The sequence below is a fragment of the Nothobranchius furzeri genome, chromosome 8 (assembly GCF_043380555.1).
Source record: "Nothobranchius furzeri strain GRZ-AD chromosome 8, NfurGRZ-RIMD1, whole genome shotgun sequence".
NCBI classification, from domain to species: Eukaryota; Metazoa; Chordata; class Actinopteri; order Cyprinodontiformes; family Nothobranchiidae; genus Nothobranchius; species Nothobranchius furzeri.
The window spans coordinates 77,498,170-77,522,935 of record NC_091748.1 but is presented as its reverse complement, the minus strand read 5'-3'; the positions used below and the strand labels follow the sequence as shown (position 1 = coordinate 77,522,935).

General features: G+C 45.3%; 1 protein-coding gene across 2 annotated transcripts in view; it reads left to right on the top strand.

The window, feature by feature from the left end:
• Nucleotides 1-1,220: 1,220 nt before the first annotated feature.
• The window catches only part of mylk4b (myosin light chain kinase family, member 4b), a 52,869-nt gene continuing 29,323 nt past the window's right edge, over nucleotides 1,221-24,766 (top strand). The window contains exons 1-2 of one of the 2 annotated variants that reach the window (XM_054751993.2): nucleotides 1,221-3,214; nucleotides 11,158-11,410. In XM_054751993.2, the coding sequence (XP_054607968.1) occupies nucleotides 2,907-3,214; nucleotides 11,158-11,410 (561 nt within the window). In that variant the 5' untranslated portion in view covers nucleotides 1,221-2,906. Of the gene's footprint in view, nucleotides 3,215-11,157; nucleotides 11,411-17,150; nucleotides 17,443-24,766 lie in introns of those variants that run through there. The other variant, XM_054751995.2, reaches the window with a different exon arrangement.

The following is a 24,766-nucleotide window of genomic DNA, read 5'->3' as shown; positions in this document are numbered from 1 at the left end:
GACACACTCTGGAATAACTTTCAACCTTTCTGGCCATCTGTGACACGAACCCTGCCAAGGTCGTGCCAAGGTCGTGCCTATCTTTAACAGCAGGGGCGGCTGGCTCCGTCGGAGGAAGTGATGCAGTCAAATGTTTATTTCTGTTCCTTCGCTGCAGCAGTAAAAGCGTTTCAGTGCAAAGGTGGTAAACAGCATCATGCTGGTCTGCTGCTAATATCACACCTTTACGAGGACGCCCTTCATCTCTGGGTGTTTACAAGCCTTCAGAAAGCTTCATTTTCACAACCTGCCTCTGGGTCAGTAAACTGTTTGCTGCACCGACCCACCAGACATGTTAGAGCAGGTGCGTTTGGTCTAAGAAGAAGTCCTTTTCATCATCAGCTTCGCTGTAAAAACCATTTATGAGCAGCTGCTGGGGATCGTGTAGAGGTTTACGTGAGTCCGCTGGAGTCTTCACCCAGAATAAAGCCAGGAGCTTGTAAAAGTGTTTGTAGCACACGTTTCAGCCAGCCAGGGTTGGATATGAAACAACAAAACACAGTCAGCTCCATAACGTCCTCACCGAGAACAAAACACGACTCAGGAAGGTTGAACTACACCAGGGGTGTCAAACTCACACGGGGCCCAAATGAAACTCTGGGACGGAGTCGAGGGCCAAACTTAACATTTTTTGAAAAAGTGACGCAAATTTGCACATTTTCTTTATCAACATAAATGCAATTTTGAACCCTTAAAGTTGGAAACAAACATATTTCTGCATTAACACTGAATGTGGAATAACCAAATGACACACGAGCAAGTCAGTTTTAAATAAAAGGCATCAGTGGTATTCATTACTTGTGGTATATTCAGCATTTTTAAAATCTATTCAGGATTTATGTTTTCTTGTTTATTAATTTTTCTTATTTTTTATTCTCCTTTTTTCTCCTGTAATACGTGTCATCGCTGCTGTGACGTCTAGCTTTCCACACTGAGGAACAATAAAGGGATTTTCTATTCTATTCATCTATCTGCAGCCTTTCCACTTCCTGTTTACTGTAGGTTAAATCTTTTCTCACGGGCCAACAACAAAATAAAAATATAATTTTATCTTAGATGAAAATGCAACATCTCACCTGTTAACTTTCATGTTTTGGAGCAGAAAAAGAGCATAAAACCAGCATATTTAAAGCTCAGTTTGCTCCACTGGTTTACTGTGGTGCTCACCTGTTTCAGCCAGATACCTGCATCATGGGGTTGATCTGAGCTGAGGAGGAGACTCCTGTTGTTTTGTTCATCTTCATCATAATAATGACAACATTAGATGACAACAGGTGCTCACATAGGTTTGTGCTGATGAACATGTCTGAGCAGCTTGACCATGTTGTTGTGTGTCGGGGAGGAAAAATAAAAACTACAGCAGCCACAGAGTCATGCTGGTTTGAGCGTGTCGCTGCTCACTGGAGTTATATCAGCTCTGTCTGGAAGTTAGCTGGAAAACTTTCTCTTTCAGTCGTGAACACGTTACTGAGCGGCTAGAATCTCCGTTTCTGGGCTTCAACATCGGCAAATAGCTGAGTAAACTCGACGCTGAGTGAGAGGAGTGTTTAGTTTGTCCGAGACAGCAGAGCTGCAGACACCGGCAGCAGGCACTGGAAAAAACACAAAGGAGGGGGCGCGTCTGCTCCGCGCTGACGCCGCAAAGCGTCATGGGAGTAGAAGTCTTTGCCGTAAAATCGGCCAGCGGGCCAGTTTTAATATATTTTTGATATTTATCTCGCGGGCCACATAAAAATGCTCCGCGGGCCGCATCTGGCCCGCGGGCCTTGTGTCTGACACATGTGAACTACACAGTTCTTCTCTGGTGACGGTGAGGAAACACCAAAATCTCATGACCACCAGTTATTTGTTTTTCTCAATGTCAGATCATGTTTAGTTTCATGAGTTTTTTTAGTTTATTTGTTGTTTTTTCAGGTGGTTGGTTTTATTCTGAAAAACAAACACTTCCAGCACCATCATCGATCCGTGTCCATATCAGGGAGCTTTGATCTAAAGGAGGCCAAGTCTTTTACCTTCTGATCCGAGATGAGCTCACGCCACATGTTACCTCTTCAGGATGCTAGTGAAGAATTTAGCTGCTAAAGAGCCAGACAGCCTTACCCAATAAACGTGGATTTTTGGGTTAAACATGCGCTTAAAGGTGTGGTTCACTGAAAAACTTGTTTTGATGATAATTTCTGATTCTAACGGGTCAGTCTGAGTGTTTCATGCAGGCTGAACATGAAAATAGTCTCCTACACCTATCTCCTGCATCAGCTTCTGATAGAAAACAGACGGTGAAACTCTAGGATCAGAAAATCCTGACAGATCAACATCACCCTGTCACTAACATTCATGGACTCACCCATCTCGACTCATGACGGGGAAGGCTGTTGTTGGTTTAGCGTCCAGGAAACAGCAGAGAACGTCTCTGCTACTAGAAGCTAACCGTTTGCAGCTCCACCACACAGCAGAACTCCTCCCGGCTTGTGTTATTTGTGGAGATAAAACATCAACGTTGGAGTCGGTGGTGGAGTTGTGTTGCCGTTAGCCAATCGGAGGAGAGATGTCTGAATATCAGGAAATAAGATGCCAGATCCTGTCGTCTGAAGCTCAGCCCTGATGAGGCTCACCTCTAGTTCCTTATAAAGGTGCACCGGAACTTTGTTTCCCCAAGGCGTGCATTCCTACTAGGGAAATGTGTTGGTTAAACGAGTGACCCAGAGAGACATTTTTCTAAGTGGTGTTTTGTTTACGCCGATGAGCCACTTGTGTCTCCTCCTATCTTCATCCTGATTGTGGTGACACACGGCGCTCCGGCATTCCCATTCTGCTATAATAAACCACATTCCCTGGAGCAATTCCTTTGGTCTGTTTGTGGTCCCTGAATGTGCGCGCACACACACACACACACACCCTGTCTCACCTCCCTCCCTGCCCATAGCTTATCCCTTCACGGCTGTCCACAGCTTCCCATTGGGCCGTCTCTGAGGACCTCTGAGTGTGCTGGTCACATTAGATCAGTGAGTCTGAGGACTGCACGGTCTCCGCACAGAGGACAGGCAGCATCCAGCACCAGGATCTGGACACAAAAACCAACAGGAGAGGACTGCAACTCCTCCATCACATCCATGAGAGACATGGGAGGAAAGGAAAAGAAGATTTTGGTGATTACAAACGTGCAAAACTACCAGGGGTGAGTTTTCTCTTCTCAGAGCCTCGCTGTTGTCGTAAAAAGCCAGAATTTAAACACTTGAGCGCATTTCTCTCGCAAAGCCTGACGAGATTTTTTATTTTAAATCCAGAGAACTTTAAACTTTGCAATTTGGCCACGTTTTACATTCTAGCACCTCTTCCTCCGTGGTGTCGGTTGCATACAGTACACGGTGCCACTTGTCAACTTGCAACACACGCTGATTTATTTAGCACGTGCTTATTTTTTGGGCCAGCCTTTTAATTTGCACAAAGAGCACAATCTTTAGGGAAAATTTCCCAGAACAACAAAACCTTGGGCTGAATCGGTGCTGCCGTGTGGACCGTGGGGCTGCAGCTCGGGTTTATGAGCAGAAACTCGACTAATCTGGCAAAACAAACCAAACCGTGAAAACGTTTAAAGTGAACGTGAAAGTTAATGCTGACGCAGACTAAATGAAGGCCTCTGTTTGTTTGTGGGGACACAGGAAAGACACGCTGGGTGGAGCTTCTTCGGTTTCACTCTTCTGCAGAGGTTGCTAGGTTGATGCCAGTGTGAAGGATTAAGGGGGTTGTGAGCTCTGGAGACGTCTGTCGGGGTAAAACTGGAAACTGCGTGTTTGTTTCTGGAGGGCTCTGCTGTGATGAGTGACTCCGAGGCCTCCGTCTCCCTCCGTTTGCCCGGGTGTTTATAGCACAGCTCACCGGTGCTAGGATTTCTGCGTCAGCCAGGTTCGGTGACAGAGACAAGTCGAGTGTTTGGACGTCCAGGTAGACGAGTCTGGCCACGACTTGGCTTGGATGGAAGTTGGCGAGATCCTTCGAGTTTTGACAGAGAAAGCCAACCCGCTGATCAGCTGATGTCATCGTGTCAGATGGGCAACACTCTAAAGTTGACAAAATTCTCGAGCATCCTCTAATGAAGCCGGGCGGGCTGGAAGCAATGTTCAGCATCTTGATGATTTTATTTCCTGGTAAACGATGCAGATGGGCAGCGCCTGCTTTAAAGGGACATTATGGAAGTGTGACAGCCAAAACATGTATAGAAATAATAAATGTCTTCTTCATACATTCTCCTGCAATGCCCTGGTCCTGTAGAATGAGCCCTGGCATTTTTACTGTGATTGCCTGTTTTTCTGTAAAATCACAGAAAAAGAGAGATGCTCGGGTCGAGCAGGCTGCTTCATGCGCGTTCACGCTCAGGCATCGCCCGTAGCATTTGCTATCCGTAGCTTTAGCAGCAGAGAGAGAGGCAGTGCCACTTTGTCGCTGTTCCTAACGCCTAGTGACAAAGCTAGCTACATTTCTGAGGACCCTTAGCTACTTTCTGTAGAACTTTCTTCTAGATATTTCCTGCTAATTAGCAACAAAATAGCCATTTTCACTCCGAACCGTTCTTTGGTTTGACGTTGTTTCAGCTGTCATCAAGGATATAAATGTTACAGATACTGTGATTGTTATTAGAGTGTAGCTCACCTTGTAAGATGTCTGACTCTCATGCAGAAGACCCGGGTTTGATTCTGGATGTGAACATAGTTCATTTAGAGTTTCTTTTTTACATTAATGGTATATTTTTTTACAGTAAGAAGCCCAAATTTTTATTTGAGACTCGCCGAACGGCATTGAATTCACAGATAAAAAGATGTGGGTTCAACTTTCATTTTGGAACAATTTATCAAGCAAGGGAAGGGAATGATCTGAGCATGCAGGAGGACTGACCCATCTTAAACCTTTGTCGCTGTGCTGAAGAGAAAGGTACAGAACCACATTATTTCATTAATTAGCTGCACGTTCTCCTGTCCTCTGTCCTCCGGGCCACACACACACACACACACACACACACACACACACACACACACACACACACACACGGGACTGTCTCAGTTGTTATTTTCGTTAAGGAGTGTGCACGTACAGCATGCGCGCCTCGTGCACGAGCCTACTATTGAAGCTGCCGTTACGCTTTTGGCCTGAGGGGGCAATCGCGAGCATAAAAACTCAAACTCCGTAAAGTCCCTTTAAAGCTTAAAGAGCTGATCTTGTTTCTTTTATTTTTTCTGGCCGGTTGGATTTGAGACAACAGCTTTAATGTGTCTAAATAACAACGACCTGCACATCATATTCTTTCCTGTGAGCTCTCACACACACGCACACACACACACACACACACACACACCTCCCTCACATTCCTCAGGTTTATGGGCTTTAACAGCAGTTTCCATGAGGCTAAGCAAGGACAACACGGAGACAGAAAGCAGCAAAGAGTCTTTTTTAAAGTCACCTCCCGTCCGACTGCCGCTAGACTTTGTGTTGTGGATGTGAGGCTGTTGCTGCTCCGTGCAGAGTAAAATGAGAGCTGGGATTGCATCTGCTCTCATGCATAGGTATTCATCTACATGCATGCACAGGAAGCACACAAGCAAACACGCAGCAGACTCTGCGTCTCTCTGCGCCACTTCACTTTATCTCAGCTGATAGCGAAGTCATTTCTGTTGCTCCAGCAGCAGCAACAGAAATAATCAGTTTTATTCTATAAATGCTCTACACGAGGCGTGTTTTACAGCCACGCGTTGTGTGATGTTAAAGCGTAGCGTGTTATTCTACACCGGGTCAGATAAAGGCAGTGAAAGCCCCCGCTGTGGCAGATAAAAATACATTTATGGAGCATACCAAGAGAGCTCAGACGTCAACACAGGAATGTAACAGGAATTTGCCATTGTTCCCGTTTAAAAGGAGGGAGCATATTCGGAATTGTTTGAGTGAATTTGGATTTTCACACTTTTATCTGGTGCTGAAAGTGAATTAGAGAAAACCCTAAAATAGAATTTAAAATAACAGAAACTCAGACATTTTCAGATTTTGCCCTGGCGACTCTAAACATTTAGAAAATAAAGCCAAAAGGCCCCTGAGTGGCTGGCTGCAGGACAAGTCATAAGCCCCGCCCCCATTCATATGAGACTTTGTTCTGAACTTACAGAGGTACTTCACTGAAAAACCATTATTAATGATGATTCCTGATTCTAACAGGTCACTCAGAGTGTTTCATGCAGGCTGAACATGAAAATAGTCTCCTACACCTATCTCCTGCAGTAGCTTCTGATAGAAAACAGACGGTGAAACTCTAGGATTAGAAAATCCTGACAGATCTACGTCACCCTGTCACCAACACTCACGAACTCACCCATCTGGACTCACGACGGGGAAGGCTGTTGTTTCTTTAGCATCCAGGAAACAGCAGAGAACGTCTCCGCTAGTAGAAGTTAACTGTTAGCATTAGCTACTCCACCACACAGCAGAACTCCTCCAGGCTTGTTTTATTAGTGGAGATAGAACATCAACGTTGGAGTCAGTGGTAGAGTCGTGTTGCTGTTAGCCAATCAGAGGAAAGATGTCCCAAGACCCCAGATCCTGTCATCTGAAGGTGCTTTCTCCTCTGGCTGAGCTCTCTGTGCTGATACAGGTGCACCGGACCCCCCCCCCCCCCCCCCCCCCCGAATGACTTACAAGGCAGTCATTTATGGTAGAGACCACTGCAGATGTATTAAAAATATGAGTGAAGGACTTCTTTAAATAAAAATACAGATTATTTGTCCCTGGAGGTTGCTTCTTGTTTGTAGTAAAACTCATATTAGTTTTTCTTTTAGATCCTAAAAATAATCAGTTGAAACAGATTTTATGACACTGAATACGTGTGTTACAGACGGAGACCCTTCCTCTCATCACTGAGCTCGGCATCTGTGTGTGTGTGTGTGTGTGTGTGTGTGTGTGTGTGTGTGTGTGTGTGTGTGTGTGTGTTTCGGCTGGACTTTAATCATTAAAACACACACTAGTGGACAGAAACGATCCTCGGGGACTTAATGATTCTCTGCTACTTTAGGAGTTATGAGACACACGCAGGTTGCCGCTATCAGTTTCATGAACGGATTAGGGTGGAGAAGACAGACGGGGCCGGTCCTGCTGTTCTTCAGAGAGGGAATGCAATCGGCCGCCAAGTAAAATAAAAACAAACCACCACAGACGGAACCAAAACACACACACACTCCTCCTAGGTTTTCCGTGTCCGGTGATGCTGTGCACGTTCATCACTGGAGACCCTCTAAGTAAAGCTGCCGACCCAGGGTCAGCGAGCCCCGCGGAGCCGTCCTGGGTCTGGTGGGACTTCTCAACACCATCAAAACAACCACGAGAGTTCACTAAAGGGCCTCTTCACGGCTCCACAAGTAGAGCAGCGGGCTGGACACCGGTCGCAGGACACCTTTTGTGTTCCTGGACAAGTGCTTGGAAAACGTACATCATCTGGTTTTATTGTTCATTTCATTTCATTTATTTATAAAGCCCCTTCTGCGACCAATGCAGACGCCCAAGGTGCTGGACACAACACAATAAATACATAAAACCATCAGAATAAAAGATAACAATCGTAAAACCAACATAAAATCAATTAAAAGAGGAGAGTAAAAGCAAAAAATAAAATCCTGAAAAAGATTAAGAGGCCGGGGCGTCGAAACCGGGTAAAATTAGCTAATCCTGGAATGCCTTGACAAAAAAATGGGTCTTAAGGCGAGTCTTAAAAACCCCCAATGAGGGTGACTGACGCACCACCAAAGGCAACTGGTTCCAAAGTGCACAGAGAACGCACGGTCCCCCCGTGACCTGCACTAGTGCGTGGAACGATCAACAGCTCCCTGCCGGCTGAGCGAAGTGCCCGCGAGGGGGCGTGTCTATGCAAAAGGTTGCCAAGATATGCTGGAGCAGTTCCGTGTAAGGCCTTGTGTGCCGGCACCAAGACCTTGAATTGTGCCCTGTATTGCACAGGCAGCCAATGAAGGGAGGCCAACACAGGGGTGACATGCTCCCTGCGCCTAGTGCCTGTCACGAACCTAGCGGGTGAGTTTTGTGCTAACTGCAAGCGTGCTACCGCACCCTGACTAAGGCCGGCATACAGCGCATTGCAGTAGTCGAGCCTTGAAAGAACAAAAGCGTGTGTGACAGTCTCTAGATGTACTCTGGACAGCAGGGGCTTAACTCTGGCTAGGCGGCGTTAGTTAAAAAAACACGATCGTACAACCTGGTTGATTTGCGTGTCGAATTTAAGGGCTGAGTCCGGTTGCACTCCCAAATTTCAGATGGTGGTCTTCATGTTATTGTTTAAGTAATTTCAGTTAAATTAAAGATTTGATTTACAAAATAAGTCTCTGATTTATCCTAAAACATTACCTGGGATCTACCTAACTGTGTATCTCAAATATAAAACATGAAAATGGTTGTTTTCATTCAATAAAGTACCCGCACCACAGTAAAAGCAGATTTTTCGTGTCCCGTTGTGCGTATCGCTACCGTGCTAGTCCCCTTCTTCTCAACAGTGTGATTCACCGGGATGTCAAAAGTGAGCGGCACTTCGTCCGTGTTGGTGATGTGGCTGGGCTGGAAGTGTTTGTCGGCAATCTTCTTACTGCAGTAGGAGCGGAAGATGGACAGCTTTTCTTTGTAATCCACTGGAAGTTGCTGCGCCACCGTAGTCCTTGCCCGGATGGAAAGATGACGGCGTTTCATAAAACAAAAGCACCGAGACGGACCTCCTTGAAAATGTTCAATGTTCATTTCTTGTGCGAGCGTTACTGCTCTCAGACGATTGGTGACGGTAGAGACGCTTCTCCCTGCTGTCCTTTTCCATTTAACCATTGCTCAAGGCGGTCTTCCAGCTCAGGCCACCTGGCTTTGTGCCCGCGGAAACACAGCTACGTCTTCTTTACTTGTCGGAGTTTGTTTTCCAACTTCCACCACTTGCGAACCATTGACTCATTAGTGCTGAATTCTCTCGCCGCTGCTCTACTCCCGTGTTTCTCCGCGTAGCTGATCGCTTGCAGTTTAAACTGTGCTTCATAGGCGTGTCTCTTAGCAGGTGCCATTCTCAGGGTTGTCAGAACAATGTTCAGCATACCGCGCGTACCTGCCCTTTTGAACTATTCGGGGTCTGTCTTCGCGCACGTCCGCACGTTCACGCCACGCCCCTTGTCTTCTACTACGTTCGGGTCTCACAACAACACAATAGGCGCACCGCACCATAGGGCGCGGCGTACATTTTGGAGAAAATTTAAGACTTTTAGGTGCGCCTTATGGTCGTGAAAATACGGTAAACAAAATACCAAACACCCGCAAACACTTCATCCACTGCTTATCCAAGGTCGGGTCCAGGAGGCATTCATAAACGTTCCTGGCTCCAGCAACACTCCCCAATTCCTGCTGGTGGAGGAGAGGATGTAGGACCTCTCCAGTGAGTTCTTGGTGTGCCCCAGAAGGCTCCTCCAGGGGGATAGGAGGCAGTTCTGATGCAGCACCTCAGAAGACTCTCTTTGAAGAGGAGGAGCAGCGGTCCGGCCTCCTCACAGAGGAGGCTCATTAAACTACTCGTATGTAGGCGGAGAAATTCAAAAATAACATACAATCAGTTATTTTCTGACCTGATTTCTCCTCATTAGGGTCGCATGAAGCTGGTGTCTAACTCCAGAAGTCACCAGGCAAGAGACAGGGACACCTGGACAGGTCTCCTGTCCATCACAGGGACACAAAACAACTAGTCACACCTGGGGACACAGACTCTCCATGCATGTAACGGGGAAGAAGCCAGAGTATCCGGAGAAATCCTGCTCATGTGTACGGAGAACATGCCATCTCCACTCAGAAAGGCTGCAGCCAGGATTCAAACCTGAAGCCTTCCTCTGCACCACCGTGCAGCCCAATAAACTAAAGATGAAATGTAAAAACGTTGTGGGGACAACAACTCTGTTTGCTTCGGTGCGTTAGTGTAATGACTGAACTTGAGGACCCGTGATGACACCAAACACAGTAAGATGTTTTAACAGTCTTTATTAGCCTGAAGCTAATAGGAGGTATTGCCGGAGTAAACTCGGGTACGGGCAGAGTCGAAGGCAGGCGTGGGTCGAGACAAAACAGATACAGGGAGCAGGCTGGAGGCGTGTTCGAAGGCAGGCGAGGGTCGTGGTGGCAGGCAGAGTCCTTGGCAAGGGTCAGGCGTGGAAACGAGGTCAGGAGGCTATGATGCAGGCAGGATGTAAAAAGGCTGGAAGATCTACTAGCAGGAGCGTTCAATAATCTGGCAGAGTGCTGGTGGTTGACTGTGGAATATATAGCTGGTGAGGCAGGTGTGTGGCATGAGCTTGATGGTGAGTTGACTGTGGTTGCTGCGGAAACGGGGCTTGGCTAGAACTTGATGAGGGGACCAGGCGTGATGCATGAAGGCTGATGAGGTGAATGATGGTGCATGGAGGTCAGGGCATGGCAGGATCATGACGGTTAGATCACTAAAGTCTGGTAACGGGACGGCTGGTCAGCTTGTTTCTTTACCCCAGAAACAAACGAGTGTCTGACAACAGCAAGGGCATGCTCAGATTCACTCCACAGCAGGAGGGATGCGGGGTCCTCCTCCTGGCACGCCAGAGCCTTTATTATGTCTGTGGCGTGTCAGAGCGTGCTCTGCTCTTTATAAACAATCCACAACCACCTGGATCAGGTGCGTCCCATGACTCCTCCTCAGAGGCTGAGCTGACATCCAAGCCCGACAAAAATCTCTGTTCTGACCACATTCGCGCTTCAGTCCTGGTTCTGACCCAACCTAACCATTTCCACAGGAGGGTATAAATATCTGCGGCGATCTCCTGTGACTCCCCGGACGCTCCGCAGGAGGAGCAGAGCAGCTGTCTCTGGCAGATTTCTGCACAGCATCATCACTCGTTTCATTAGGATCTGAGATCCTCTGGAGGGGAGGATCAACATTTATGAGTGTGGATTAGAGCTGGGCGAGAGGGTTAGGGTTAGGGGACCTCGCAGCAGCAGAAGTCCTGATCCTTTAACAGTTCTAGCCGGAGTCACAAACTCAAGATGACTGCAGCGCTTTCATCCTAAAGCTCTTCTGTTTGTGTGCTGCAGGTCTGATCAGAGGACTTTGTGTGACGATTCGGTTTCTGGTGAGAAGAATGGTAGAGCGCCCTCGTCGTCAGTGCCACCACCGATACCCATGCCCCCCATCGTGGAGAAGATGGAGGGACTGAAGGCCATCCGTAACCGTAGCAACAGCCTTCGTTTGGGCCACCTGGCCTTCTACCGACACCTGGAGAAGGTGGAGACGATGCGCTGCTTCTGGGAGCTCAAACACGTGGAGCTGGAGGGAGGAAACCATCAGGTAACGCCCTCCTCACCCCTAAACGCCTACGCTCATGGTCCTGATGGACAAATGTCACAAATGAAGGACTTCATCTGGTTTCTGAATCTGAATTTGACCCGTAACAGCTGACTGTTAGATTTATTTACCCACATCTAGTGAGAAGTGGGAGTTATTTAAAAAAAAACGTTTTTTTTTTCATATTTGCTGAAACTTTCTTCAGATTGTAACGTTATAAATGATGTCTAAACGTTGAAATCTATAAATGTCGTGTTAATATTTAGTTTAGATCCAAACAGTAACTGCTGTAAAACAGAGGCATCCTATCAAAATAAAAGTGGGATGCAGTGAGCTCCTCTCTAAGATCTCAGAGTCACTTTAATAATATAATTGTAGGAATTCAACGAGGAATATTTTATCTGTGACAGGGACAATGATACGCGTAACCCCGACACCTTAGAGAGGGACCTGTTAACGCGTCCAGATGCAAAAAAAGGATTATATCTGAACACTTAGAAAAAGCACGTTATTTAATAAAAACGGTGCGACAAACTAGCTGATTCTGACAAATGTTGGTGCAAAGATCCTGCGTTTGGCTAAACGGAGCAGCTTTTACACAGTTTTACTTTGAAGTCGGCGCTGCGAATCTGCCCTGCCATCCAAACAAAAACAAGACAAAACCTGTCCACGCTGAAGAACACCTCATTTAGGGATTTTTTGAAGTTATTTTATTCTGTTTTCAGCATCTGAAAGCCATCTTCTCAGCCTCCAAATTAAGTGCAAATGGATTCCAGGTCAAAGGTCATGAAAAGCATGAAATGGTTACTCAGTCTGGCCCAGAGCCACCCGTGTTCTCTCAGCCAGAATAAATACCGCCCAGCAAACCCAGTCCCGGACCGGACCCCAGCTGTGCTGCTGGCAGGCCAGAGGTGACCCAACAGGTGAACTCCAGCCGCCCACTAGAAGGCGCTGCAGGTTTCTGGTGATGTTTTGATTCCTGTTTGAACCTTCTCACCTCCTGGCATGGGACAGAAACATCCGGCAGATAACCACTAGATGGCAGCATTGGACCCGTTTAGAGGACAGCTGCAGCCATTTAAGACAGAACCAAACTGTTAAAGTCAATTAGGACATGAAAAATCATTTCATCTGGTAATTTCAGATAAAAACTTTGTGTAAGCCATGTAGGTTAGAGGTAATAAAGAAATAAAATATCCACATGAATCTAATCTAAATACATGATTTTTGTAAACAATATTTGAGGCTTTTACTTTGATGAATACCAGCAGCAAGAATTCAGAAAATGCACAAAATGATGTTAAATCATGTCATTGTTTACATTTTCTATGTGAAACTGTTAAATTAACTCAAACCAAGGGGAAACTATAATATTTACTGTTAATTTAGCGTGTTAAATCGAGTTTAAACGGAGAAAAAGAGGTTAAAGCGTGTGTAAAAAGACGTGTGGGTTGCTCTGCATGTGTGCTGGCATGCTCGTGTGTTATCTGTCCTTTCATAAATCCTTTTAGCTAACATGACAGCTAAACACGCCTCAGGGAGACGTTCCGTGTGAGGCCACACGTGAATGTCATTCAGGATTCTCACCACTTTCCTCTTTTCACCATTTGAATACCTAAGGGCAGGGCTGCAGACGTGTCACTCAATCCTCCGGTACCACGTGGTGCTATCCTAGCCCGGTTCCATGTGGACGTTCTCCTCAGATTCCCACTGGGAATATTTATCCTGCCTGGGTTTCAGCTCTGCGACCTTTGAACCCTCAGCTGTTGTTGCTTGTTGGGACTGTTGTGCTTTTACCTGGGGAAGAGCGTTCTGATCATTCTTCAGGAGCAGTTGTTCATATTTAAATTCATTAAAATCGTAAAAGTTAGATGTGAAATGTTTCAAAAATGGAACTAAACTGAAATTTCCCATTTTTGCAGAAACGTTTGTTTGAATCAACTAACTTCAATTATCGTTTCAACCCTTAAAGGTCACCTAAATGTTTAAAGATCCAATCTTTTAATGACGCTGGAAGATCTTTTTTCATCTCTTCTGGTTTATTTTCCAGTTTGGTTATGGTTTATGGTTTATTTATGGTTTTATTAAATCAAAGGCTAAAAACATTCATATGGGTTCAGAAGCAGCAGCACAGCCTGAATCGGAGCAGAGAACGCCCCGTAAATGGGCTCCCTATGAGTCAAACTGTATTTCTCAATGTTTAAAAATAATGAAGGGTGATGACAGAGGCGCCCCCAGAAGGTTTTCATGAGGGGGCCATAGTGAAAAGTTTGGGGTGGCACACCAAGTTGGTCTCTAGTAGCTCTTGGACAGTTACTATAAACTAGTAACTAGTAAATCTGGAACAGTTACTAGAGACTAGTAACTGTGGGACAGTTACTAGAGACTAGTCTCTAGTAGCTCTGGGACAGTTACTATAAACTAGTAACTAGTAAATCTGGGACAGTTACTAGAGACTAGAAACTAGTAACTCTGGAACAGTTACTAGAGACTAGTTACTCTGGGACAGTTACTAGAGACTAGTAAATAGTAACTCTAGGACAGTTATTAGAGACTAGTAACCCTGGGACAGTTACTAGTAACTAGTAACCCTGGGACAGTTACTGGAGACTTGTAACCAGTAACCCTGGGACAGTTACTAGAGACTAGTAACTAGTAACTCTGGGACAGTTACTAGTCACTAGTAACTCTGGGAAAGTTACTAGAAACTAGTAAATAGTAACTCTGGGACAGTTACTAGAAACTAGTAACTCTGGGACAGTAATTAGAAACTAGTAACTCTGGGACAGTTACAAGAGACTAGTAAATAATAACTCTGGGACAGCTACTAGAAACTAGTAACTAGTTACTCTGGGACAGTTACTAGAGACTAGTAAATAATAACTCTGGGACAGCTAGTAGAGGCTAGTAACTACTAATTCTGGGACAGTTACCAGCAGTGTTGTGCCCAAACGCGTTCATCGAATGATCGTTCCTGAATTCGTTCGTTTTTTTCGTGAACGTGAACTGAACTCATTCGTATTTTGCCTGACAAACGTAAAAGTGAGTGTGCTCGTCCTGGCATGCGTGAAGGGGTTTATGAACGCGGTTTTTATTTTTGGGATTTCATCCCATTTAATAGAATAGTCTCCAAATTTGGAATGCTGTAGATAAGAATAGCTTTTTAGAATATCACCAAATTAAATCTGTAGTAAAACAAAAAATTAAGCTCAATAAAATAGAATTACAAACACCACCAAGGGTATTAGACTTCTAAAATCTCAAACCCCCCAAACTACTGTCTAAAGTATATAAGACACTGTCCAAAATAGATGATAGAATAGTAATCCCTAGTGAAAAATGGGAGGTGGATCTATCAGTCAGCTTGCATGCATGTGTGAGCATGAGGGAGGGAGTGTGTGACTGTGTCTGTGTATGACTATATGTCAGGTGGGGCCTTTGACTCCTCTCTTCTCCTGGGACTTCTTTTGATGCTATACAACTTTGCCTACCCTCCCCCTGCCACACCTGGTGTGGAGTGTGGTGCCTTGGTCTGCCTGAGTGTTCATGGCTCCCGGGTCAGGGGGTTTAAGATTTTTTGGCGTCTGCCTGATCAATCTCGGTGGCTGCCTGGTGGGGTCGGGGATCCCTGGGCTCTGCTGGGTCCCCGGCGGGGGTGGTCGCCCCTGGGTCCCGGGTTGCTGGATCCCGGGATCAGCCAGCTGGGGGGTGGGAGGCTGTGGGCGGGCCTGTGGGCTTGCCGCCGATATCTCCGGGGACTCTGCTGGCTCCTGGTTGTGGCCCCCTTGGGCAATCATCTGCGCCTCTCGAGGGGGGCGGGGCTTTTCTGGTCGCGGTCTCCTTGGGGTTCCTGTGTTCTGGGGCAGCTCCTGGATCTCTGGGACTTGGAGTTCCCTCCAACTCCAACACATCTTTGGAGGCGGATCTGTGGTCCCTCACACTCTATTAGACGCTCCTATAGAGAAACCTTACATAAACAAGTGCGTGTACACACACACAGGTGCTCACATGGTGCTCTCAAAGGTATGGACTTGGGCATGTTCAACACATGTCTTAAGGCTGTGGTTGCCACTAAATGCACTGTGATTTATTATCGTGTGATTGTTCAGTTAAACAATGTTGATTATATATTTCTTCATCAAGTTGATGCAGTGATAGCTTGCTCCTGTTGTATTGTTGTGTGTCCCTTCTCTGCAGGTCTAGAAGCAGACTCTTGTTCATCATTGATTGTTTATTTTTGTGGAACCCAATCCCAGAATGCACACACACACACACACACACACACACACACACACACCTTTTGTCTCTTCCTTTCTCTCTCACCTCTGACTCCGTGTCTGGTCGAAATTACAAAGCATTCAAAAACAATAACAATAAAGTTTTAAGTATCAGGCGTGACATTAAAAGCAGACGCTTTGATGCTCCACCTGAGAGTAAAATCTGTTAGCCTTCTCACCAGCATTCAGACATTAATTCTGTTTGCTTCACAGCCAGACAGGACACAAAAAAAAAATACATATTTCGTTAATAATAATTTGAACGCGTTCTTTCGCCGTTCTAGCTCCAGATCTCCACGGAGCTTTTCCGGAGCTAAAGCCCAGCTAAAACATCCTGTTAACTATAGAGTTTATAAAAAAGTAGGCAGTAGCGGTTGGTGCAGCGTCTACTCTTCTATGTCTATGCTGTGTGCAGAAGTCAAAGTTCATTGAGAAGATTCAAACGGGACTTAACTGAAAGATTATACATTTTTCAATGTTTTGCACTTTTAATATATGAGTTTGCTACCTCAGCCTGCTTCCTAAGATTGTTTATTAATTTCCTATAAAAATAGTTCAAATAATGTTTTCCTCATGTTATTGAGAATATATTTTAATGCAACAAAGCTGAAGTACCATGACGTTATCAGAGTTAACTGAACAGCAGTCGATGTCTGAGACGTTTCAGCGGAGCATTGATGCTCATGAGGACATCCGGAAGCTGCTAGATATCCAGTGGTTCCACATGTTGATCTGTCCAACCGGAGATCCAGATTTGTCTCCAATGAAGCATCATGAGGTGGAGAATTACCTCAGACACCAAGAAACCAAAAAAAAAACTTTCCTCTCCCAAAATGGCACCAACTGGTTTCTTGACCAGTTTAAACAGAAGAGCGATATTTTGTAGACCAGTAAGAGAATCCAGATCTGGAGGATGTAGAAGTTCCAGTCCAGCATCACTGGTCATAACTAGCTTGAGCTGAACACACAGAAGTAATGAAGCCAGTTTCCCAATTTTTCTATCAAAATTTTCTGCTGTTTAAAAATTGTAGAAAATCCCACGAATGAAAGCACCTTCACCACGCTGCAGAAAGGTATCTGATCTCTTATTCTCTCATTGTTGACTCTTGAATCCCCTGAGAAGGACTTCCTCAGCTCTTGTCTCGCTGCCATCAGTGCAGCATGTGGCACAAAAGACAAACTTAGCTCTACACCATGTTTGTTTACATAAGTGAGCTGTTGCACCATCCTGCCATCTTGATGCATCTGTAGCTATGCACGGATCAGATCTTTATTATCTGCAGAAAGAAGCAGGAACGTGCAGGAACATGCATGCACGTTTGAGTGAAGTGCTGCGTCTGAAGTTAAAGGATACAGCTGAGCTCTCACTAACTGTAGCAGTGGTGGGCAGCGATACCCAGAACCTAACACCACCTGTCTCCATCTCGTCTCGGAGACGGCATGTTCTCTCCTTTTAGGCCCCGTGGTGGGAGGCAGGGAGGGTGAATGGGTGAGCGGGGCAAAGACACCTCGCTCTGTATGAGTTTGTAGTGAGGAGAACGTCCGAGTCCAGCTGGTTAAGGATTCCTTCGCTCAAAGCCATCCTGACCACCTCAGCTAGACACCAGGAATCATTCCATCATGGAGAACTTCTTGCAGGATAAAGACGTTTGGATTTTAGGAAGTGTGTGTCTTGTGGCCACTTTCTTGTGGCGGCGGCTGTGGAAGTTGTTCTCCGTTAAGAAGAGAGGGAGGACAACGGTGAACGCAGATGCTCAGGTAAAGCAGGAATGAGGAGTTCAGGTGGAGCCGGAGGAATATTTGTTTTCACATCAGCACCCACACCGTTAGTGATCTGATGGCAGAATGATGCAGCCTGATATGACGTCATGCACGTTACACGATGCAGGAAATAACTGCTTTAGGTGATCAGAAAAGAACAAAGCTGAACAAGACAACACGTCTTATTTAAATAAAACCACCGGATGCATCATTCGCAAACATTTTGTTCTTGCTGCATCTTTTTCCCTTTAGGAATCAGATACCTGAGCTCTGCTGCTGCAGGTCGGTTCATCTTTCATTCCCAGAAGTCCAGAAGTCGTCCAGTAAATCCAGACTGAATAACAGAAAAACTGAAGCAGCGTTTTAAAACTTTGTGACTGAATACTTCCATTAGCCCCAAAACAAACACGTGACAAACGGAAGCGTCTGAAATCGGTCCAGCAGAATTTAAGTCTCCCTCCACACACACACACACACACACACACACACACACACACACACACACACACACACACGCACGCACGCACACACACACTCACGCACACACACACACACACACACACACACACACACACACACACACACACACACACACACACACACACACACACACACACACACATACATAAAGCTCATACAGTGTTTCATTCTTTCATGATGAAAACCTGCAGCAGCTTCAGAATCTAACTTTAATTTTCATCAATAAACAGAAAAAATGTGTTTTTTTTAAATTGTTCTTTTTAACGAAACACTTGGAGCTGAAAGTCCTTTTCTTCTTGCTCTTCATTCATTTTCTGCATCTACAGTACTGTGCAAAAGCTTTATGCACGTGTGATAGAATAGAATAGAATAGAATAGAATAGAATAGAATAGAATAGAATAGAAATATGCTGCAATCAAAAGAATGCTTTCAAAAGTGGAAGTGTTAATCATTTATTTCCAGCAATTCTGCAAAAAAGTAGTGAATGAACAAAAGTGAAATCAAATCGATGCTTGGTGTGACCGCCCTCAGCCTCCAAAACAGCATCAGATCTTCTAGCTACACCTGAACACAGGTGTTGAAGGAGCTGGGCTGGCAGGTTGTTCCACACATCTTGGAGAACTAACCACAGATCTTCTGTGAATGTGGGCTTCCTCTCATCCATCTGTCTTCATATAATCCAGACACACTCCATGGTGATCAGATCAGGGCTCTGTGGGGGCCAGACTGTCACTTCCAGGACTTCTGGCTCTTAAAGCTGCAGATAGTTCTCAATGACTTTGGCTGGATGTTTGGGCTCACTCTCTTTAATTTTGTGCATTGATAAATTAAACAACCGTTATTTATGTTTCTGAAAACATTCTTTGTTTGCATTTGTCCACACCTGCACAGTAGTAAAGCATACTCACAGTAGTAAAGCATACTCCCAGGGCTGTTTCAAGGCCTTGGAGGGACTTGAGGGTATTGGTGGTGCTCAGAGGGGCCAATGGTGCAAAATGGCAGCCTCACCTCTGTCAGCCCCAGTCCCAGGGCGGCTGTGGCAACATAGTAGCTAAACATCAGCAGCAGTGCGTGAATGTGAGAGTGCATGGATAATGGAAAGGGCTTTGGGGCACCTTGAAAAGTGCTGTATAACTGATCATCTATTATTATTATTATTAGTAGTAGTAGTAGTAGTAGTAGTAGTAGCAGTGGTAGTAGTAGTAGTCATCGTAGTAGTAATAGTAATAGAGGTAGTGGTAGTAGCAGCAGCAGCAGTAGTAGTAGTAGTAATAGTAATAGTAGTGATGGTAGTAGTAGTAGTGGTAGTAATAGTAGTAGTAGTAGTAGTAGTAGTAGTAATGGTAGTAGTAGTAGTAGTGGTAGTAATAGTAGTGGTAGTAGTAGTAGTAGTAGTGGTAGTAGTAGTAGTAGTGGTAGTAGTAGTAGTACTAGTAATGGTAGTAGTAGTAGTAGTAGTGGTAGTAGTAGTAGTAGTTATAGTAGTAGTAGTAGTAGTAGTAGTAGTAGTAGTAATAGTAGTAGTAGTAGTAGTAGTAATGGTAGTAGTAGTAGTAGTGGTAGTAATAGTAGTGGTAGTAGTAGTAGTAGTAGTGGTAGTAGTAGTAGTAGTTATAGTAGTAGTAGTAGTAGTAATGGTAGTAGTAGTAGTAGTTATAGTAGTAGTAGTAGTAGTAGTAGTAGTAGTAGTAATAGTAGTAGTAGTAGTAGTAGTAATGGTAGTAGTGGTAGTAGTGGTAGTAATAGTAGTGGTAGTAGTAGTAGTAGTAGTGGTAGTAGTAGTAGTAGTTATAGTAGTAGTAGTAGTAGTAATGGTAGTAGTAGTAGTGGTAGTAGTAGTAGTAGTTATAGTAGTAGTAGTAGTAGTAGTAGTAGTAGTAGTAGTAGTAGTAGTGGTAGTAATAGTAGTAGTAGTAGTAGTGGTAGTAATAGTAGTGGTGGTAGTAGTAGTAGTAGTAGTAGTAGTTATAGTATTAGTAGTAGTAGTAATGGTAGTAGTAGTAGTAGTAGTGGTAGTAGTAGTAGTAGTAGTGGTAGTAGTAGTAGTAGTAGTAATGGTAGTAGTAGTAGTAGTAGTGGTAGTAATAGTCCTTAAATCTGAAGCATCTGAGCGGTAGTCTAACACTATTGGTTAGTTCTGGTTGGCGCTCAGTTTCCTGTTGCACAAAGCTCTGCGGGGAGGGGAGCATGCTTAGCAAAAGAAAAAAAGATGTATTGCTTACATTACATCACAATACATAATGAGATAATCACTTGTAGTAAAACACAATTTTAATTATGACCAAAAGATGTGATGATTCCATATAAATATGAAATATCAATCTGATTGATCTTTGAATGTTTATTCAGAAGATTCTAGGGCTCTTTTCTTATTCAGGGACCATAAACACACTTTGTATTAATACAGACAGAGTCAGTATATAGTTTATAAAATGAATTTAATTATTTTTTGCTAAACTAATAATTTATACATGACAAGATATAAAGAAGAAGAAGAAGAAGAAAATATAATTTCTATAGCGCCTCTCAAATAATGAGATGTGGTGGATGTGAGGTGGTGTGATGGAAGCTAGATGTTGTAGCAACCGTTCTTTCTATCTGAGAGAAATTGTGAAATCTGGGTGTAAAATAATTAGTTGTTTGTTATAACTAGAGAGTTGTTTATTTATAAACCTCATCAGGCTCCAGTATGCAGGCTTACGATATACCCTTGTATGAGTTGCTCATGGAGGTCTGGAGGCTTGCAGTCAGAGCCACAAGGAGTTGAAGGACCATGGGGTACCAACAGCTGCACCTTGTTTGGCAAGAGAGTCTGTGAGGTCGTTAATTTCCTTATCAGATCTGGGTGCATTCTCTTCTGGCACTGGAGGAGTACAGATGCTTCCCTCTTTCGCTCCCTTATCATTTTTCCCAAGGCTCTTTGTCCTGTCTGCCCACAGAGCGCTTCTCTGCATTTCCTCTGAAAAACTCTAGTTTTTTTACTAACCATGGATTTGATAAACTGGTCATTCAACGTGATGGATAAGATTTTTTCAACAATGAGAACGGAGCAGGGGGCTCCCACATGTCCACAAGGGACACACCCGGTGGGATGTATGTTGGATTTCTAGAAGAGGAAGATCATATGCCTCTCCCAGCTGTCTATAGAGCTCCGGACCCCACGTGACTCTCAGTTAGTAGACGCCATATTGGCAGGTAAAAAAAAAGCTAAACAAACACGGATCGTAAACATGAACGTGAATGGGATCGGCTTGGATTTTACTTCGTCGGAGTTTACTTCACACTTTAAAACCGAAGAAATCGTTTTATATAGTCAGAAATTAAATAGACTAAACATCTCCGACCCTTACCATGCCCCTGGGATACTTTTTAAAAACGCCAGAAGCTGTCGGAGCGAACTTCTTACCGGACCTGGCCGGGGAACCCCTTGGGATTTACCCGGAGGAGCTGGCTCAAGTGGCTGGGAGAGGGAAGTCTAGGCCTCTCGACGCTACTGCCCCCGCAACCCGACTCCGGATAAGCGGATGAAAATGGATGGATGGATGGATAAATAACATAGATTTACACGTAAGTAGTTTAAATAGAGCGCTGTGCTGTTTGAATGTATAAACTGAACTCCAAGAGAAATCACTAGTCTGATTGTTTTCCGTGAATAAAATAAATATGTCAGGCAGGAGCGTCTCAGGATCTGTCTGAGATCTGTCTCGGTGAGACAGATAATAGCAATCCATTTTAGCCCGGTCACTAGCGCGTTTTATTACAATGATCCAACGTTTGCGGCGCTCCGGATCTTGGGCAATCCTGTAGACGGCTCATTCCTTATGTCGTCCGTGTCTGTTCTGCATCCTGGGGCACAACAGGAATCTACCATATTTCCTGTCTGATTGAGTTTTCTGACAATAACAAATAGTCCAGCTGCGGGCTTCTGCCTGCCAAGATGGCGCCGTTTCGATTTGAACTGTTGCATGCCGGGAGAAGTGACGTCAACTCCCGGAGCTCTGTTGAGGACATTGAAGAAGTGTGGATATTTGGTCTGATGATCACTGGATTTCTCCTGATTGGAGTGGGAGGATGTCTGGTTTTCTGGAAATTTGGGAGGACGGGAGCGATTGGAGGGCGACCCGCACCCGCAGAATGCACCGTCCGTGTGGAGACTTCCAGACTGGGACGTTACTCGAGGTGAATCGTAAGCTGGACAATGTTCTTGCTGCGATGCCGGTATTATTGGGCAAAATGGATGTCATCTCAGAGAGGGTCACCGGACGGTATGGACAGGTGTAAAACCCAAAATTGGCTTCACTGAAGGACTGGAAATGATCAGTTTAAAGACTGAAGGCAAAGAGGAAAATTATCTCAGCCTGACCCAAACAAATTCTTATCTGAATCTGACGCCCTGGCAGCTGCAAGCAACTAAAACCCCCACGAAGGGATGCAGACAGATGCTGTGAAAACCCTAACTAACCCCACCCCCCAACCCACCCCCCACCCGCCGCCGCCTTCAGATTGGTGGACTCTCATCAGCTGGAGGAGTCAATGTGCTCATCGCTTCTCCCAATATCTCCCTCCCACCTGTGACTGTACAGTAGATGAGCGCCTTAGATGGCTGCTCTCGCTGGGGGAAGCAGGATCCCAGCCCCTGCTATGTTGTGTTGTCTGAAGTCTGTTGCATATCTGTTTGAGGTGGGGGGGGGGGGGGGGGTTGCAGAGCAAAGCTGCCCTCCCGGTGGAGGGTAACTCTGAAGTACCTTTTTTCCCCCTCCAACTGAACCAATCCTGTTGTAACCCTCTGACTGACTGATTGATTGATTGATTGATTGTGCACAGGAATGTCCTTTGACTTTACGCCAATAGATTTGCATGTCATGTGAAGTCGCTAGGGCATCACAAGCCATGAAAGGTCTTGATGTTTAACAGGCTTCCGGTTTACTTTTCCAAGAGGGTAGATGACAAGTGAAACTGAGACGTGCGTAGTCCGAGTCTGTGCAGATCACAAGCACACGGACACCACGGTCAGCAGGAAGTTGTAGCACTATCAAGATCCCAGCCACTTCTGTGAGGTCTTAGGACCCAACTGGTAACACCAAGAGTCTTTCTGGTTAGCGCACAACCAAACAACACCCACGCCTGAACTAGGTTCAGCACCGTGTCGAAAGGAGCTGCTATCAACGTACACAGTTAACAAATCCACACAGAGAGCTTGGTCTAAGTAGTGGTGGTTGGGGTTCAGCAGGGTCTGGGGAGGATTAGTTGGTAGGACTGACGCGGCAGCGTCGCCCGAGCAATGTTGGCACACAGCCAACCCACAGCTGCTCTTGAATCTTGGTGTGACCTTTGACCCAGCTCTCACCCTGGATTCTCATGTCAGTTCTCTTGTTCGCTCTTCCTTCTTCCATCTCAGGAACGTTGCTAAGCTGAGTCCCATTCTGTCCCGCTCTGAACTTGAGACAGTTCTCCACACCTTCATCTCCTCACGCTTAGACTACTGTAACTCTCTTTTCACGTGTCTGAGCAGAACCTCCCTGAACCGTCTACAGGTGGTTCAGAACGCCTGTGCTCGGCTTCTGACCAAGTCCTCCAAACACACCCACATCACCCCGCTTCTCCTCCAGCTTCACTGGCTGCCAGTCAACTTCAGGGTTCATTTCAAGATCCTGGTTCTGGTCTATAGGGCCTTACATGGACAAGCACCATCTTACATTGGTGATCTGCTTAGTCCCTACACCCCCAGCAGGTCCCTGAGGTCCAGTGATCAAAGCCTACTGGTTGTGCAGCACCAGGCTAAAGACCAAAGGTGACAGATCATCTGCTGCTGCGGCCCCCAGACTCTGGACCTCTCTCCCCCTGAGCCTGAGATCAGTGGACTCAGTGGTCTCCTTTAAAAAGCAGCTGAAGACTCACTTGTTCAAGCTGGCTTTTGTATGACCTTCTTCACCACTATCTCTTTATTCTGCTCTCCCCACCTATTCCACCTTCCCCAGGATCCACTGATTTCCCTCTTTCCTGTTCACTCTCTCTTTCTTAACATTTTTAATCACCGTTGTCTATTTTTTGCTCATTTTAAAAATATTTTTAACCATTTTCTAAATTCTTTTTTATATTTTTAATCTTTTGTTTTTGTGAAGCGCCTCGTGATTTTTATCTTGAGAGGCGCGATAGAAATGATATTTTCTTCTTCGTCTTCTTCTTCTTCTTCACAGCCAAACCCATGCCAAGAGGACTACGGGGGTTTTGAGCATAGCGTACCTCAATGTCGAAGCTCTGAAGAGCAAGCAGCCATGACGCAATGCGTGTGTTGGTCACCACACCATCTCTGATGCGTTGACTGTTAAGGAAGGTCACTGGCTGATGTTCAGTTTCAATGATGATTTTCTGTCCACCGATGTAGCTGGAGAAGTTTTTAACTGCCCACATGGTGGAAAGCAAGGCTTTCACGTCAGAGTACCGGAAATCCTCTAATGTTAGCCTGTATTTAATTAACTGCTGGGTATCATATTTTGGCCGGTGTCAGAGTCGACGGAGGTGAATAATGGCCGTTTTTTTATTGTGACCGGGTGGAATGTGGTAACAAGCAAGTACGGGGGGCGGTTGTGTCATCCGTCTCACTTTTGATTTGCCAGTGATAGACCGCGAGGGTAACTTTAACCGTGCGGAGACGAAGAGGAGGCGAAAATTTGATATCAAGTTCAAAGAGAACGTGCTGATTATGCTGCAGAACACTGGGGAGCAGTAGCAGGGGTTGTATGAACTAGTCACTAGTCGACTTCACCGCTCTATAGTGACTTGTTATGCCTGTCACCGACTAGTCGCTGTCACGTGATAATGACCGGCAAGATGCAGTCC